Genomic DNA, 15,824 nt, shown 5'->3' on the forward strand with positions numbered 1-15,824 from the left:
TGTCCTTTTCATAATAAATATAATCTTATAGTTCCCACCTTTTGTTAAGCAATTAAAAATTTGGAAGAAGAGTATTTAATAGGGTAGGAAGAAGATAATGTGGAAAAAAGCTAACCATCCATTAAGTTTAAAATTATATTTTCAAACAAGTGAAATGTATCAATCATAACTATTTTTATCTTAACATAATTTTCACTTTAGTGGTTGATAAATTTATTTTCTACAAAATCAAGTTTATAGCACTTTCCACCATAATATTAAAAAAATATTCAAGATGATGGTGATGCTTATCATTTATATGCACTCTCTTTTTTAAATTTTAAACTTTGGTCATTGCGGATACAATTATTCTTACTAATATAATTACTTTTATAATATTTTCCGAAGTTCAAGCTAAGCAAATCTTATATATATATATATATATGTGTGTGTGTGTGTGTATGTGCGTGTGACTCGATGAGTTATACAATAGAGAGTAACTCTTTTCTTAACTCATCAAAGGCCTCAACTTCTCACTCTAGTGAAAAGAACAACCAAATAATATCTGATTGACATTGCTCTCTATTTATTAGTTATATAGGAAAACAATACTAACATTTCTAAAAATTAAATAAATGTAATTTTCCTCTTAAATTTAAATAAAAAAAATTTACAAATTGATTGCAGTTGAAGTCGATCCAAAACTTAAATTTGATTAAAGTTGCACGTACTTGCTATAATACCCAACTTTCTACAACCTTAATCATGCAATGTATACACTTATACGCAAATAGAATGTCCTAACATATTCATAAAATCCTCTTTAACAAGTACAAGAACCATCTTTAAAGAGATTTACACATGCGACACATACTTTCGGGTCCTAATATTATCCTCAAGCATGTATTTAGAATTTTGGTCATACCCCCATATTTTGTTAAAAAAAAAAAAAAAAAATTTATCTTTATTTTTTAAAGAAATAGACTGTTATACCCTTGGAAATTGAGTACGTTGAACTAAATTCTCCTTCTGTCATTAATTTGTAATTTTATACTACAAGTCAAAGCAAAACTTAACAAAGAGAGAAATTTTTTTTTTTTTTCAAAATAACCTCTTCTTCTACCTCTCTTTCTCTTCCACTGTTCTTTAGCCTTCTTTATTTGTACTTAAATTGGACAATATATTAATTAAAATGTTTAAATATTTCATTGGACTTCATTTATGGGGCTTTCGATTATTGTATAGTTAAAAGAAACTTACTTGATCGCGGTTGTGTCTGATTCCGTTGGAATTAATGTTACCCTCTGGCAACACCTTTCTACTCCGGTAATCAGATATTGACATGAATGTTTCATAGAGAATGCATTTCACATAAAGGATGAGCTTATCAAAGCAACCACATTAAGATTTTTCATCAATTTGATTTTCGTTTGTATACTATTATAGTTTGAAAGCAAGCATGAAAATTCCAAAAGAAAACAACACTAGCTTGTTGCTTTCTTAGCTCCATTTTTGTTTGTTTATATATGGATAATGTCTCAAGCTTTTTTATATCGATCTTGTAATTTTTTTTTAATATGGATTGGTTCTTTCTTTTGCCATAAAGTTGTTGCAAAAATCATTGGCAAGCTTGAATCTATAGAGTCCTCATTGCTCTTTCTTTTTTTCTTTTTGAAAATTTTTATATATGAATATTTTAGAATTCGACGAAATTTCTGTCAACCATTGCTTCTTTATTCTTTGTATTCTTAGGCAATATCATGCTGTTTAGTTATCTGGCTTCAAATTCAAGCATTGTAACTGGTAAGTTCTTTAGCACGAACATGTTTGATTGACTCATGAAATGAGAATTGAATGCAATTATTATATTTGGTTTGCTTCATTGTTCCAAAGTTTCTTCAGAAGTAGATATTTTTATCGTTGAATCACTTCATTTAATCAAAACACATCTGAAATCTAATTTTTGAGAAATTAGAGATCGGAAAGGTGAAATCATGCTCAATTTAACCATTTCACACACATTTAACATCCCAAATTGTAAATTTTGGACGGAAGAATGATCTAATAGAACAGACTTATATAAGAGGATAATAATTTATTTTTAAAAAAATAAGGATAAAGTAGTTTATTTTTTATAAAATATGGAATACGATTATAATTCGCCAATAAAATATTCAAATAGCAAAACATTCTTGCTAAGAGTCTTTGACTTGTTATGCGGAGCCAAACCAACTTCTGATCTTCAACTCCCATATTGCTACTATGGCTGCATTATTAGGAGTTAGATATTCGTACCGTTTTTGGAATAAGGTTGAATTTATCTTTTGAATTTAAGAGTAATATACAATTTGCTCTAAATTAACTCAAAAAGATAAAAAGTCTATTTTTTAAAGAAAAAATAACTTTTAATATTTTTAATTAACAAAAATGATTTAAAAAGTTTAAACTTAGACAAGAAAAAAAGTATTCAAAAAAATAAAATGATTATAATAAAATTATAGTGTAATTAAACAAAATATTCATTTGACTTTATTTAATATTTGGTTTGAAAAATATTCATTATTTTTTGTTTAATTATTTTTAATTATATTTGATTTTAATAAAATATTTCATTACTTCTCAATTATATTTGACTTCAATCAAAATTTTTATTTTGGTAAAAAATAGTTTTTTTTTAGAAAATAGACTTTTTGTTCTTTTCGTGCAAGTTTAGAGATAAATTGTATCAAAAATTAATATTTGAGCAAATTTCTTTCTCTCTCTCTCATTATAGATAAATCTACACCTCTTTAAAAAGTAATTAAAGTCATAACTTTAAAAGTAATGTTACCAAGTTAATAAACAAATTATTAAGATTTCATTAAAAAATTTCAAATCAATACAAATATTACAGGGAGGACAATGACCCTTCTCCAGAAGACCAGACATAGAATAAAAACTATTCTAACTAAAATAATTAATGTTTACTGACCTAACAAGAAATCCTAATCAAAATTAGAAGGTTAACTTGAAAAAAAATGAATAGATCTTCAAAAGTGGATGGTTAGATAAACTCTCTCAATCTTCAATACATGACTTAATTATCCATGAACTAATTGTTGATGATGAACGCAGAGGATTTGAACTACTAAATCCAATGGAGGAATATACGGTACTACCAGACTCCAAAAGACAAAAATCAATCTTGTAGTTGAAAAATTCTCCATAAATTTCACACCTTCCAACTAAAACCAAACAAATGCAAAAAAACAAAACAAATACTCCACGTATAATAGAGAGATTATAGACACCACACAAAATGAGATAAAACACAAAAAAATAGCAGAAACATGAATAACATAAATCTACGCCAGAATATGCAAAGATCCGCAATTTATTTAATAAAAAAAATATAAAAAATTGCAACAAAACTAAAAATATAAGGAGAGCTGTCGCAAGAGACAAGAATCGGTTTCTCTCTGTATCTACACGTTTGATTTGTGTTTCAATAGAAAAAAGTGAAGAAAATTTTAATGGTGAAACGGAGAAGGAGAGAGAGAGAGAGAGAGAGAGAGAGAGAGAGAGAGGCCGCGGTTTCTCAAGTTAATAATCAAATTATTAATTAATGGATTTAAAAAATATTAATTAATATAATCAAGTTAACTAACCCACCTATCGTCCAAAGTTCAAATGTTAATCAACTGTAAAAGCTGACTGTTTTCTAGAAGCTATTTAAACTTTCGTTTCTGTTTTGGTATCGAGAGGGCTGGAGATCGATGCTGCATGTCCAGTATTGGGATTTGTGGACTGCGAATTTGCAAGAGATGTTGGAACCACGTTCTAGCTGGTGTTAAGGGATTCTCAGGGTGCTTTGATCTCTGCTTGCCAAATGTCTGTTCTTGGGGCTCATGATCCGCACACAGCAGATGCCATTTTATTTAGAGAGGCACTAAGCTGGGTTAAAGGCAAAGGTATGGATCGAGTTCTGTTTGAAACCAATTCTCAAATGTTGGTTCAAGCTCTTCAACGACCTCTTAATGATGGAACCTATTTTGGTAGTATTGTAGCAGATTGTAAGCTGCTTATTGAAGAACTGTCACATTGTTCTTTCTGTTTTATGAAACGGTCAGCGAATAGGGTTGCTCACCTCTTAACGACCAATGTCTATTATATGTAAGGGGTGAGGACCTGTACTTCCTTTCTTTCTTACTTTTTCAATGTAGATGCTTTGTATTTTGATCTTTGTTAATGAAATTTGACATATTTTCCGAAAAAAAGCCTTTCCTTTCTTCAATTTTATGCTTCCTTGCTAAGGCTTAATTTGTTTTCATGGGATGCAAGTTCTGTGATATATTGATCCATTGACTTCCCCAATATCAACAATGTAATTTAGGAAGTAAAAAAAATTAAATTATCTAGATACTGAAATTATTACGTTTTCTTTTTTTCTTTTTGGAAATTTTGAACTATTATGTTTTCTATTTATATATGAATTGGAAGTTAAATAATCCAAACAAGGCCTCTGAAAGCCAATTATGAATTTATGACTTGAGTTTCCAGACACTTCTCCAGGCAGCTCAGATATTCGGATTAGGACAGTTCCTTTATATATGCAGCAAATTAAGAATATACATTTCTGTACAATTTGCATTTCTGGGAATAAAACCCATTACAAGAATGTCGTTTCAAGTATATACCTGAAAGCACTAAAATAGTGCTGTCACCAATGAATAAATTTAATGCTATCCAACAACTAAAGTCTTGACCTTTCCTTCCTTCAACTTGACCACCTTTCTTCCCTTCTCCCCTCTTTTCCCTGTTCTTTCCTTTTTTTTTTTTTTTTTTTTTTTTTTTAATTGGACAATCCAATTTGCCAATGCTGTAGCAGGAGTCAAAGTATTTAACTGAAACGAGTCTGTCCAGTTCAAAGAGTAAATCCATTTTCTGGCAAAGGGACTAAAGCAGCACAAGATAACTCGAAACCCCATTGAAGTTGGCACATGGATCAACGATGACTGCTCCATCAATGACGATCAAAATGTCAACCTTTGCAATAAATTCCAATCCTCTTTTAATATAATCTCTCCTCAGCCAATCCATCCTTTTGCTCTTATAATATATACAAATCTTGCCGATATTGCAATATTGCAGCTGTCAGGAGATCGCCCGTGAGCATGACATTCTTATTGGTGAGAATACTACTGTGAGTCGCGCATGATCAGAAAGAGAATAATTTTCAGGCCATCTTCCTTTCTCTACTTCAGGAGGGAAAAGTACTGCATTCTCCACACTGAAACCGATGGTTTGCTCCAGCCCATTCTTGGGAGAGCCGTCTTGGTGTTTATTGTTAATTTCATTCTCTAACTCTGGAGATGCAGGATTCCAAATTCGCTTCTGCAGTTTCATTATTCCAACTATAACCAGCTGTTCTGAAGTGCAGTTAAGTAGTCTAAAAGAAAATATACTTCAAACAGTTGCATTTTTTGAACCAAGCCAGACAACAGCACATTGCAGGCTAATTTGCAACTATTAGAATGTGTATATCAAGGTTGCTTAACAAGTGGAACCCAATGGTTCAGAAAATGACAGACGTTTGAAAAAATAAAAGAACAAGGCAATTGATTTGTGCATTGCAGTGACCCAATTTTTTGACTGAGTGACAGCAAATGAAACTTTTTAAATTTAAACTGGATACCTGAAATTCTTTGTAATCAAGGAGACCGCTTCCATCAATGTCTGCTTGGTTCCACAAGTCCTTTGTCTCTTCAACACTGAGCCCATGGCGATGGCCAGTTAAATTAAGCTGTAGAATCAGGAGAAAGTATCAGATCAAATTTGTTAAAAACAAATATATTTGTCCTCCAATGTGATCAGAATGAAAGAAACATGAAATAAATACCAATTTTGCAATTCATCGTACCTGTCTAAGAGCTTCACAGAAACCTGAGTAGGTAATACAATCACCTTCATTATCAGCCTTCAGAAAGGCAAAGGCATCCTCTTCTGTAAGTGAAGCTCTCCGTAGTAGATGCTGAAAATATGTAAGTTTCACATTCAGAATTGAATTCAAGAAGTCTAGTCAGTTTAATCCATTAAATACCAAATCTAATTCCATATTCCTGACATGAGAAACTAATGAGCAAATATTTGTACAAGTTATATACTCTGAGAGGACTGGTTTTAGTGACCGAGATTATCTGCAGGAGACTAGGAAAATTATTTTCGAAAGAAAAGAAAAAGGTAAAAAGGAGCTCTCTTAGTTGCATAGTGAAGAAAGTTGCCGATATGAGCAATCCATGAGACTGTAATAGAGCAGTAATAAATCACATTATATTTCAATACATGAAAACAGTAATTTAATAGGTTCTTACTGATGTTGGGTTATTGTAAATGACAGCAAATTTTAAATTGTAATCATGAAACCAGCTCAAGTATTCCATAATAAATTGCAAATTTATATCCATCATTCCTGATGGAACTTATGATGATATAAGTTACATAAAATTAACAGACTAATCTGCAGAACATACAAATACACATTAAATAATAGTTTTGTTTTTCAACATTAAATTAGCAAATAATCATATTTCACAGGAAATAGGATAATGGCTAACTACAAACCAAATGGGTAGAATAATCTTGTCTTGCTGATATTCAAAATGATAGTAGCAATCTGCAAATTAGGTTGCAAAAGAAAAAAAAAATGGAAAAAAACTGCAAAGGGTATTATAGATGCATTTTAACGATATCTTTCACTGTTTATTGAAAGGCGGACTTCCATTAGGAATTTGATTCAACTCATCACTCTCTAATTTAATATGATGGATGTGGAAAAAGAAACCAAATTCCCAGTAAATGGTATTAAGGCACATTAACCATCTCTTGAGAGGAGAAATTACACATAATGGTTGAATGATAATTGGTTTCCTCCTCTTTACAGAATTTGCAGTCTATGGGGATATGACAGACTTCTCTGGTGATAAAAGTAAATTGGATTAATTATAAAATATTTCAGTCTTCACTGCTCCAAAATTAGTAATTTTAATCCTTGAGGTTTGTTAATAATTCAACACTTATGGTCGTTGATTATGAAATTATGAATTGTTTTTTAGTGTATATTTAAGCAAAAGTCAAGTGTTTTCTTTCTGTAATTAACCCAAGTATTAAATGAGTTCTAAAGGATAGGTAGATAGTATTTTCTTTATAACATCATATTCTTTATGCAATACAAAATTGAATTATCTCAATGCAGTTAAAGGATGTGAAACTCATAAATTTCACACGAAAAACATAAAAAGAAGCCAAAGAAATTAGAAAATGAGTTCTTATTTAGTAATCAAATAGTAATTAATGCTGCTTAACTTGTACAGCACATGAGACTCACAATCCATGTGATAGAGAGAACATGTGCTCTTCCCTTATCTATTAATCTTTGCAAATACAATATCATTGTGCAAATTAATAGTGTTAGCTAACATAAAAAAGAACAAATCTGACCTTGAACATTCCGAATGCTGCTTCACTCCAACTCGGTTTTAGTAGTTTACGGTATCCATTTGGATTAAGAAGCCAAATAAAGTCCACACCACATATGTTTCCACGGTGATTCCGGTGGCTAACCCACTGTAAGCCAAACATTCAAGGAATGAGAATAACCATGAATAAGATATACTCACAATGGAAGATAAATTGTTTGTGGACATCAAATTAAGGACCTTTTGAGCATCTGCATCATTATACTGATGAGCAGCATCATATGATGATACAAAACCTTGTGACCTAAGGAACTTGTAAACATGCCCACGTTTGCTCCCATTCCAGTCACTGTTAAAAAATGCATAATACAAGACAAAGAACAAATGAGTCCACTTCTTTGAAGGCATGCATCAAAAAATTGGGTTACAAAAATTTTACTGGACATGGAATTTAGGAAAGATCAAAATATATAACCATAAAATTTACCCGCATAGCAGAATTGGCACTGGGTTAAGCTTGCACTCTTTCTGATATGATTCTATATATTGCAGAATTTTGTATACCTGTTAAAAAGTTGCATTATCCAGGTCAATATTACTCACAATGCAAGCAACAAAGAAATTATAAAATGAAAATGGCATTTACTTGCTGCAATCGTACTAGACACAAAGTTGAATCATGAGGAAACAACAAGTGGGTGTTAACAATGAGAAATTCTTGGCGAGTATCATTGTTTCGACATTGTGAAAAAGGGTAATCCAGTTCTATGTGCAACAACTGAGCAACACGGTCTCCTAAATCATTAAAGAGTATTTCTCTATAGTTAATAACTTTGAAAAGATCTTTACGCACAGCAATCAGCAGGCCTGAGAAATCAAACAATGGAATTGTAAGTGTAATAGAAAACTAAAAAGAAAAATGGATAATTCCATTGTTTCTTCCTCAAGTCACTTATGGTATATTCATACAACCAACAACTCATCACTGCTGCATTTTTCAAATCTTGAATATATTATAGCCCGAAGACTATGCATACAAATTACAAACAAAGAATAGTAAGAGGCTTAACCAGAATAAAAATCATCTTTAAATGAAACAACAAACGGACTTTCTATAATAGAGTGGTATAAAATTCTTAAGAAAAGAAGAGGAAAACAAAAACATTCTGCAGATTATTAAAAAACAAAACATTCATACGTGCAGAACATTTAAAACAGAACATCTGAAGAAAATAAAAAACGTTTAAAACATATATTAAAGACAGAACATTCATGTAAAGAAAATGACAATAATAACATAAAACATTCAATTGCTAATACAAAATTGGATTTATAAAAATAATAAATAAAACTGCGAAAGATTGAGAAAAGAAGAAAGAAAAGTACCATCACCGCGATTATTGGTGCGTGCAAGCTGAAAATTAGTATAACCAGCGTCACCCAGTCTCTTCTCATACATGTTAACCATCTCTTCATTGTCCAACCAGAATTCCTATATCAACCCCACCAAAAATTAACAAAAAAAAATGAAAAAGAAAAATAAACCCATTTAACAAAAATAAAAAACAATAAAGGCCATAAAACCTGAAGACAAATGATGGAAGACCTTTCCCGCAACAAAGAATCCAAAATCTGGTGGTTTCTTGCAAGCCAATAGGCTCTGAATTGGCTTTCACGGAATTCTTGATTGTTGTTAACGTTAAGGCGTTTATATATAGGGGCTAGAATATTGAAAGTGGTGCAGGTAAAGCAGGGCTGTTGGTGATGGTCTCTCATTGACATTGATGATGCTATCGCATAACTCCCTATTTTCGATATTCTTCCTTCCGTCTTTATTCTTCTTTCTTTACCCATCCTATTTTCGAATTGGTTTTTATCGATTTGATAGAGAATTGAGATGTTTTGGCACAATGAGAATGGTGGTGACACGGTGGAGGTGAAGGGGTGCGGCTAATTTCGGCGGTCGCAATGGTACCAGCAGCGGACCAAAAGAAAATCACCTCCACCACCAAGAGAACCACCACCACCACAACCAACAACTCCAAAAAACTCTTGTGTTTTGAAACACCACATGCTCATTTTATTGTCTTCATTTACGTTGCCTCCTTTTCATATACAATATTATTGTTTATGTTGGTCCTTTTCCCACTCTCTCAAATCTAAATCCTGTTTTTTAAAATTTTGTTCGTTATTTTAAAATTTGAATTATAATATATTGTTTTATGTTAATAACATTTAATGAAATTATTCTTTAGAATAAGAGTTTTATGTATAATTTTTCATATCAGAACATTTTAATAAATTTAAATATTAATCTTTAAAAAAAATCTAAACATTAAATATGATTATTATAATGCATAGATTAAAATGGTTAAAAAATAATTCTTATGTAAAATATTAATATAAAATATAAAATAATTTATTCTAAAAATATCTTTAATATTTATGAATATAAAAAACCTAAGTGTCCCTATTTCTCTCTTTCTCCTTTGGTGATCTTTAAGATTTTATTTTCAAACCACTGCCGACATCCTTCTTTGGTTGGCGAAGGTTCTTTTTCATTTCTTTCCATTGTTATTTTATTTAGTTTTATTTTTAATAATTTTCAAAATATATAATCATTTGGAATAAAATTTTGAATTTGGTATTTCAAATTTGTAATAGTTGATAGATATTGAGTGTTTTTGTATCCTCTTAGTGAGATTGCACGTTTTGATTTATTAATTTCTTTCTCTTCATGGAGCTGTTTCTTATTATTAAGGAGTTTTTTATGTGAACCCTTTTTTTTTTTTTATTGGTAGTTCAAAGTACAAGATAGATTGTTGGTTATTTGTGATTAGAGATTTCAGATCTTTTAAGTTCAGGTAAATTGTTTTACCAATGGAGCCTATTAGTGCAGAGCTAGGATTTGTTAAATTGTTTTGCCAATGGAGCCTATTAGTGCAGAGCTAGGATTTGTTTAGAGGGGGGGGGGGAGCAAAATGACAATTCATGGAGGCCAAAATATATTTTATCATTTCGACTCTGTTTGTCAACAACTAGCTCAACTGTATCGCTCGGTAACATAGTATTTATAATAGCTTTTAGAAGTTGAAAGAGCTTTTTATCAGACGTTAAACACTCTAACATTTAGGCTATGTTTGGTTTGATATAATGCAATGTAATGCAATCAAAGATGTAATGCAACGAAAAATATAATGCAATGGAATGTTATTAAGATTCCATTATTATGTTCGGCAATGTAACCACCATTTTTTTTTTTTTTATGTTTGTTTGTAAATATATAATGTAATTAGTACACCCACCGCTAATCACTCCATAACCACTACCACAACTACCACTCTTACCACCATCACCACCACCACTCCACTACCACCACCACATCACCTCAAACACCACTCCTCCACCACCACCATATCATCATTAATAGAAAAGAAATATTTAAACCAAAAGCGATTCGCTATATTATGCTATAAAAACTATTTAGATTTATAAATTTATTTGAACTAGAAAAATTAAAGCAGGTAACATGAAAAAACAATGTAATTTAACAAAATAGAAGTTAAAGTCCTTAGAATTAATTTTTATTCCATGTTGCATATTAAACACTAAAATATAATTTTTATGATGTGGTAGTGGTGATTGAGCATTAGTGGTGGTCGTGGAGCGGTGGTGGTGGTGGTGGTGGTTGAGGTGATAGTAGTAGAGCAGTGTGGTGGTGTTGGTAGTGGTGATGATGGTTGAAGTGGTGCTGGGATGGTGGAGTAGTGGTAGAGCGATGGTGGTAGTGGAGCGTTGGTGGTGATGGTTGAGGTGATAGTAGTGGAGCTGTAACACCCTCCGCCCAGTCCCTTGAGACCCAACGACGGATGCCACATTCGGTGCCGGAGACACCGTCTTAACTTAACATACAAATCATAAAATTAGATTATGAATTAGATGTAATTGAGTATTCACAAGTTTAGCGAGTAATATGGTTTTTTTTTATTAGATAATCATTTCATTTCGTTTCCATCTCTTTTTTTTTTTTTTGAAAAATAGATTGGGAAAAATCCTACAGAAATACTGTAAGAATTTCCCTTTAAGAGCTAAGCTCGCCAAACATGTGAATACAAAACACTCCCAACATCTCCAAATAATCATCATAACACAACAACACTTCTATATTTTCATAACTATATAAATCCTCAATAGCATTTTAATATTCATTAATTAATTGCATTCAGTATATATATCAAGTCTTAATAAACTAATCATACCAACTCTCTTGAAATATTTTATATTCAATCATTTAATGAATCTTATGGTTATCTCCGAATATATACACCAACATAATTGCTAATTACATGCTTAAGTTATAATTCAAATAACACAATCTCCAAAAATATAATACTTATACATGCCATAATTCTTAATTACATAAATCTCAATCTACTACTACCACAATAGTCACTTCTGCTCTGATGCTACTCTTCTAGTCTTCAAGCAGCAACCACAGTCTTTAACCTGCGCGTGATAAAAATCAACGCGCTGAGTATAAAACTCAGTGGTGCTCATAATTCACATACTTACTAAAGTTGCGATGACAACTTACTTAAAACACAAATTACATAAAATCATTAAATTTCAACATACATTTACATTTATAGCAAAAGAAATATCAAATAAACTATTAATTAATAACATAAAGAATTTAATTCTTTCAACTCATAAATTCATTACTTGCACATTTATTATACCAATACATATACTATTTATTTTTAAAACCATATACTGGAATATCATGCTTTGAAAATTCATTTGATAACATAATCATTGATTTCCACTGTAAGTTTACTAAAATAATATGATCTCATTCGTTTAATTGCCTTACAAATATTTTCCAAGGGGCTCGCATACACTTAGGAGAAAGAGAATATAAGCAGATTTGATCGTGACCTATATTAGCGCCACCCCCATCACACAATCGTGGCCTATGAAAGCGCCACCCCCATCACACAATCGTGGCCTATGAAAGCACCACCCCCATCACACAAATAAGCGCGTCCGCCTATTTATAAGGGCTGATAACCCTAGCATATGATCATAGCTTCTTATCATAATGGCATCAAATGCCGAGCGTGCTCATCATACATAATAAAATCAAATCTCGCATCAAATTCACGCTAAGTATATTAGAGCCCAAAATTCGTATTTTAATTCTTAATTCATAATACTTCTCATAAAACTTGTCTTATTCTTTAGTCTTCTTAAATTCATAATGTAAGCTTACTTTAGAACATAAGTAACTCATGAAAATTTCTTAACATAGAAAATTTCTTATCATATGAAATCATAGATGTAAGCTTACTTTTGAACTTAAGTGACTCATGAAAACTTCATTTACATCTTACTTTTGAACTTAAGTGACTCATGAAAACTTCATACTTAAACATAATTACTTAATATAGGAAACTTCTCATAAATTCCTTTTCTTTTAGAACTTTCTTAAAGTCATAATGAAATGTATCATAAGAAACTTCTTATCATATAAAATCATACTTTCCTTATTCAAAATTCAAAGCACATACACCTTAAATACCCATTTTTTTTTAAAACTCTAAACATATGAAAGTTATCAAAATAATCACACTTATGTCATATATATATAGATAGCATACCATACAAAAAAAAAAAAAAAAAAAATTAAGTAAGCCTTACCACCCTAGAGTGGTTTGGCCTCTTAATGAAAACCAAGGGGAGGAATTTCCTTCTCCAACCAAGCATACTAACATAACTCTTATGCACCAAGGTATCCATTTCTATCCTCATCATGCATTATCTAAACTAATTCCACACTTTATAAAATTTCCAACAATTTTTCCCATTTATATCCATTTAAACATATCCACAATAACACTTTTCAAACTTATATCTTATTTTTGTCAAATAAATCCTCAAACATACAAATAATCAAGAGAACCTCATCACACATGATTCATACATACATTTGTCCAAATAAACCCATGAGTCAAGGCATAGGAAATTTCCAGCATTAAAATAACATTGCCCTTTGCTGTGTTTTTAAGACATAACTTGAGTTATAGGTCTGCAAATTGAACGAAATTAGATTCATTAGAAAGCTAAGACAAAATTCTACAAATGTTATGAAGGGATCACAGCCCAGATCAATGTGTAAGATGGTAAACAGAAGCTAGGAACACAAACCAACAGTCTAGACCCGATTCAGCAGAACTAAGTCCAATGTTTATTAAATTCCTACTTCACCAAACACTCAAATTAAACCAATCCAAAACCAGGGAAGTCTCAAGACACATGGAAACAACTCTCATGAAGAACTCAGAACATAATCTTTCCATTATAGTGGTTAAAATGGGCACTCAATTCAAAGATGCATGTGGCCCGGCATAACAGAGTCAGTTTGGTTTTTCCACCATAAGTTGAGCTATATATATATCCAAATTGGATGTAAGAGGATGGGTTGGAAAGCTAAGAAGTAGACCTACAACTTTCATGAAGGACTCAGACACAAATAGAGAGTAGAAAGGATCGAAAAATTGTCCTAAAGCTCGCCCAATAACACATTTTCCCAAATTCAGCTTACTTTAACAATGAAAAGAACATGAAAGACATAGATACAAGGTAGAGGTTTCTACCACATATTAAATACTCATCAAACATCACTCAAGAGCATGTTATTGCAACCAAAGTTCAACAAATCAATCATTTCATACAAAATCCCAAAATATACACATGATAGCATATATGCACAAAATCAAAAATTCAAGTAAGGTAAGTGTGTTTATGAACACTAACCTTAAAAACAAGCTCTAACAAGCTTAACTAAAACTCTTTAAGCCTTAGCTTGCCCTTCTCTTTGGTAGAAAATTCTCCACCCTTTGACCCAAGTAGGAAAATCTCCAAATTTCTTGAAATTAGTCACCAAAAATCACTTCTCTAGCTTCACTCTCAAAGATTAATTACTTAACTCAAGTTGGATGAGGTGAATTTGGTGGATTTAGCAAGTAGAAGTTGAAGAAAAACAAAGAGAAGAAGGAGATGAAGTTGGCGTTGAAGAGAAGAAGAAGAAGAGAAAAAGTGGTTGCTCAATTATTGGAGTTGATCTTTATAAAGCAACTAAGGGTGTTTTGGTCTTTCCCACAATTTGATGGCTAAGATTAAGTCAAAAGTAATCTCATCTAATGGCTAAAAATATTCTCCAATTTAATTCCTTCAAAATATTATTTATCTCCACAAATTTCTCAAATTACTTCATAAAAATAATTCCTCAAATTTCCTTAATTAATAAAGCATCATAATTCACTATTCACTAATTATCTAAATTCTCCAAAAATATTAATTACTTACTTTCTACCCATAAAAATCATGCATACATACTCCAGAAATATTAAAGAAAATATAAAACATATATAGTAATTTTTCCGGACCAAAATAATACTGACTCCCGGACCGGTAGTACTATTCACAGACCGGTCGTACTATTCACAGACCGGTGGTACTATTCATAGACTGGTAAATCACTATTCATTCATAGTTAATTATACTCAATATCTTCCTCGGATCTAAATAAAATATTATCTCCCTCTCTGTAGCACCATTCATGACCTGATAAAATAATATCATTTTAAGATTCAAAAATTTTGGGGCGTTACAGGAGTGGTGGTGGTGTTGGTTGAGGTGATAGTAGTAGAGTAGTGGTGGTGGGAATGGTGGAGTGGTGGTCGAGCGATGGTGGTAGTGGTAGAGTTTCAATTGGGGTGACTTGATGTAATTAATTTTAGATATGCTTGATGTAATGGACAATACATATATTTTTTAATGTAATGATTACATTAATTTAAATAATGAAGATTAAATATGTAATCTCAATTTCATTATAGTGTTAAAAAAAGTCTAATTAAACAATGTAATCAATCATGTAATGTAATACTTATTTCATTATATGGTTTATTACATCATAGAAACTAATTAAATTTTTTGATAATCATACCCGTTGTTTTTTCCCGAATTCAGCTAATTAAGCAATAAATGTCCTTTTATCATTTTAAGCTAAACAACTAATTAAACATTTGTTTTTACCGAATACTCTTAATTTAAACTTAAAAAGCTAATAACGCAGTTAAAAGAGCTAATCTTGCCAATGATGAATAAGAAATTAAACATAATTAAAAGGACACGTAAAAAATATAATTACACAAATAAATATATATTACATATGGTCAAATTTTTCTTAATGAAAATAGTATAAATGATGAAAAAATAATAAAGATATGTCATATAGATAATAATTTGCAATAGGAAAGAAACAATAACTTTTTAAAATTTATATATTAAAAATTAAAATGAAAATAACAATTAGTGTGTAAAATT

The 15,824-nt window shown here is 31.0% G+C and overlaps 1 protein-coding gene across 1 annotated transcript; it reads right to left on the reverse strand.

Moving 5' to 3' along the window:
• Nucleotides 1-4,542: 4,542 nt before the first annotated feature.
• LOC149496299 (putative calcium-binding protein At1g02270) lies at nucleotides 4,543-9,499 on the reverse strand. Its single transcript, XM_089720931.1, has 9 exons — nucleotides 9,018-9,499; nucleotides 8,820-8,925; nucleotides 8,080-8,300; nucleotides 7,921-7,997; nucleotides 7,674-7,782; nucleotides 7,456-7,581; nucleotides 5,879-5,989; nucleotides 5,654-5,761; nucleotides 4,543-5,352 (listed from the first exon to the last, which is right to left on the reverse strand). The coding sequence occupies exons 1-9, from the start codon at nucleotides 9,285-9,287 to the stop codon at nucleotides 5,113-5,115; spliced, it is 1,368 nt and encodes a 455-aa protein (XP_089577057.1). The 5' UTR covers nucleotides 9,288-9,499; the 3' UTR covers nucleotides 4,543-5,112.
• Nucleotides 9,500-15,824: the final 6,325 nt, after the last annotated feature.

This window comes from Jatropha curcas, chromosome 5 (genome assembly GCF_041381405.1).
Source record: "Jatropha curcas cultivar XTBG-Jc1 chromosome 5, XTBG_Jcur_1.0, whole genome shotgun sequence".
Lineage (NCBI taxonomy): Eukaryota > Viridiplantae > Streptophyta > Magnoliopsida > Malpighiales > Euphorbiaceae > Jatropha > Jatropha curcas.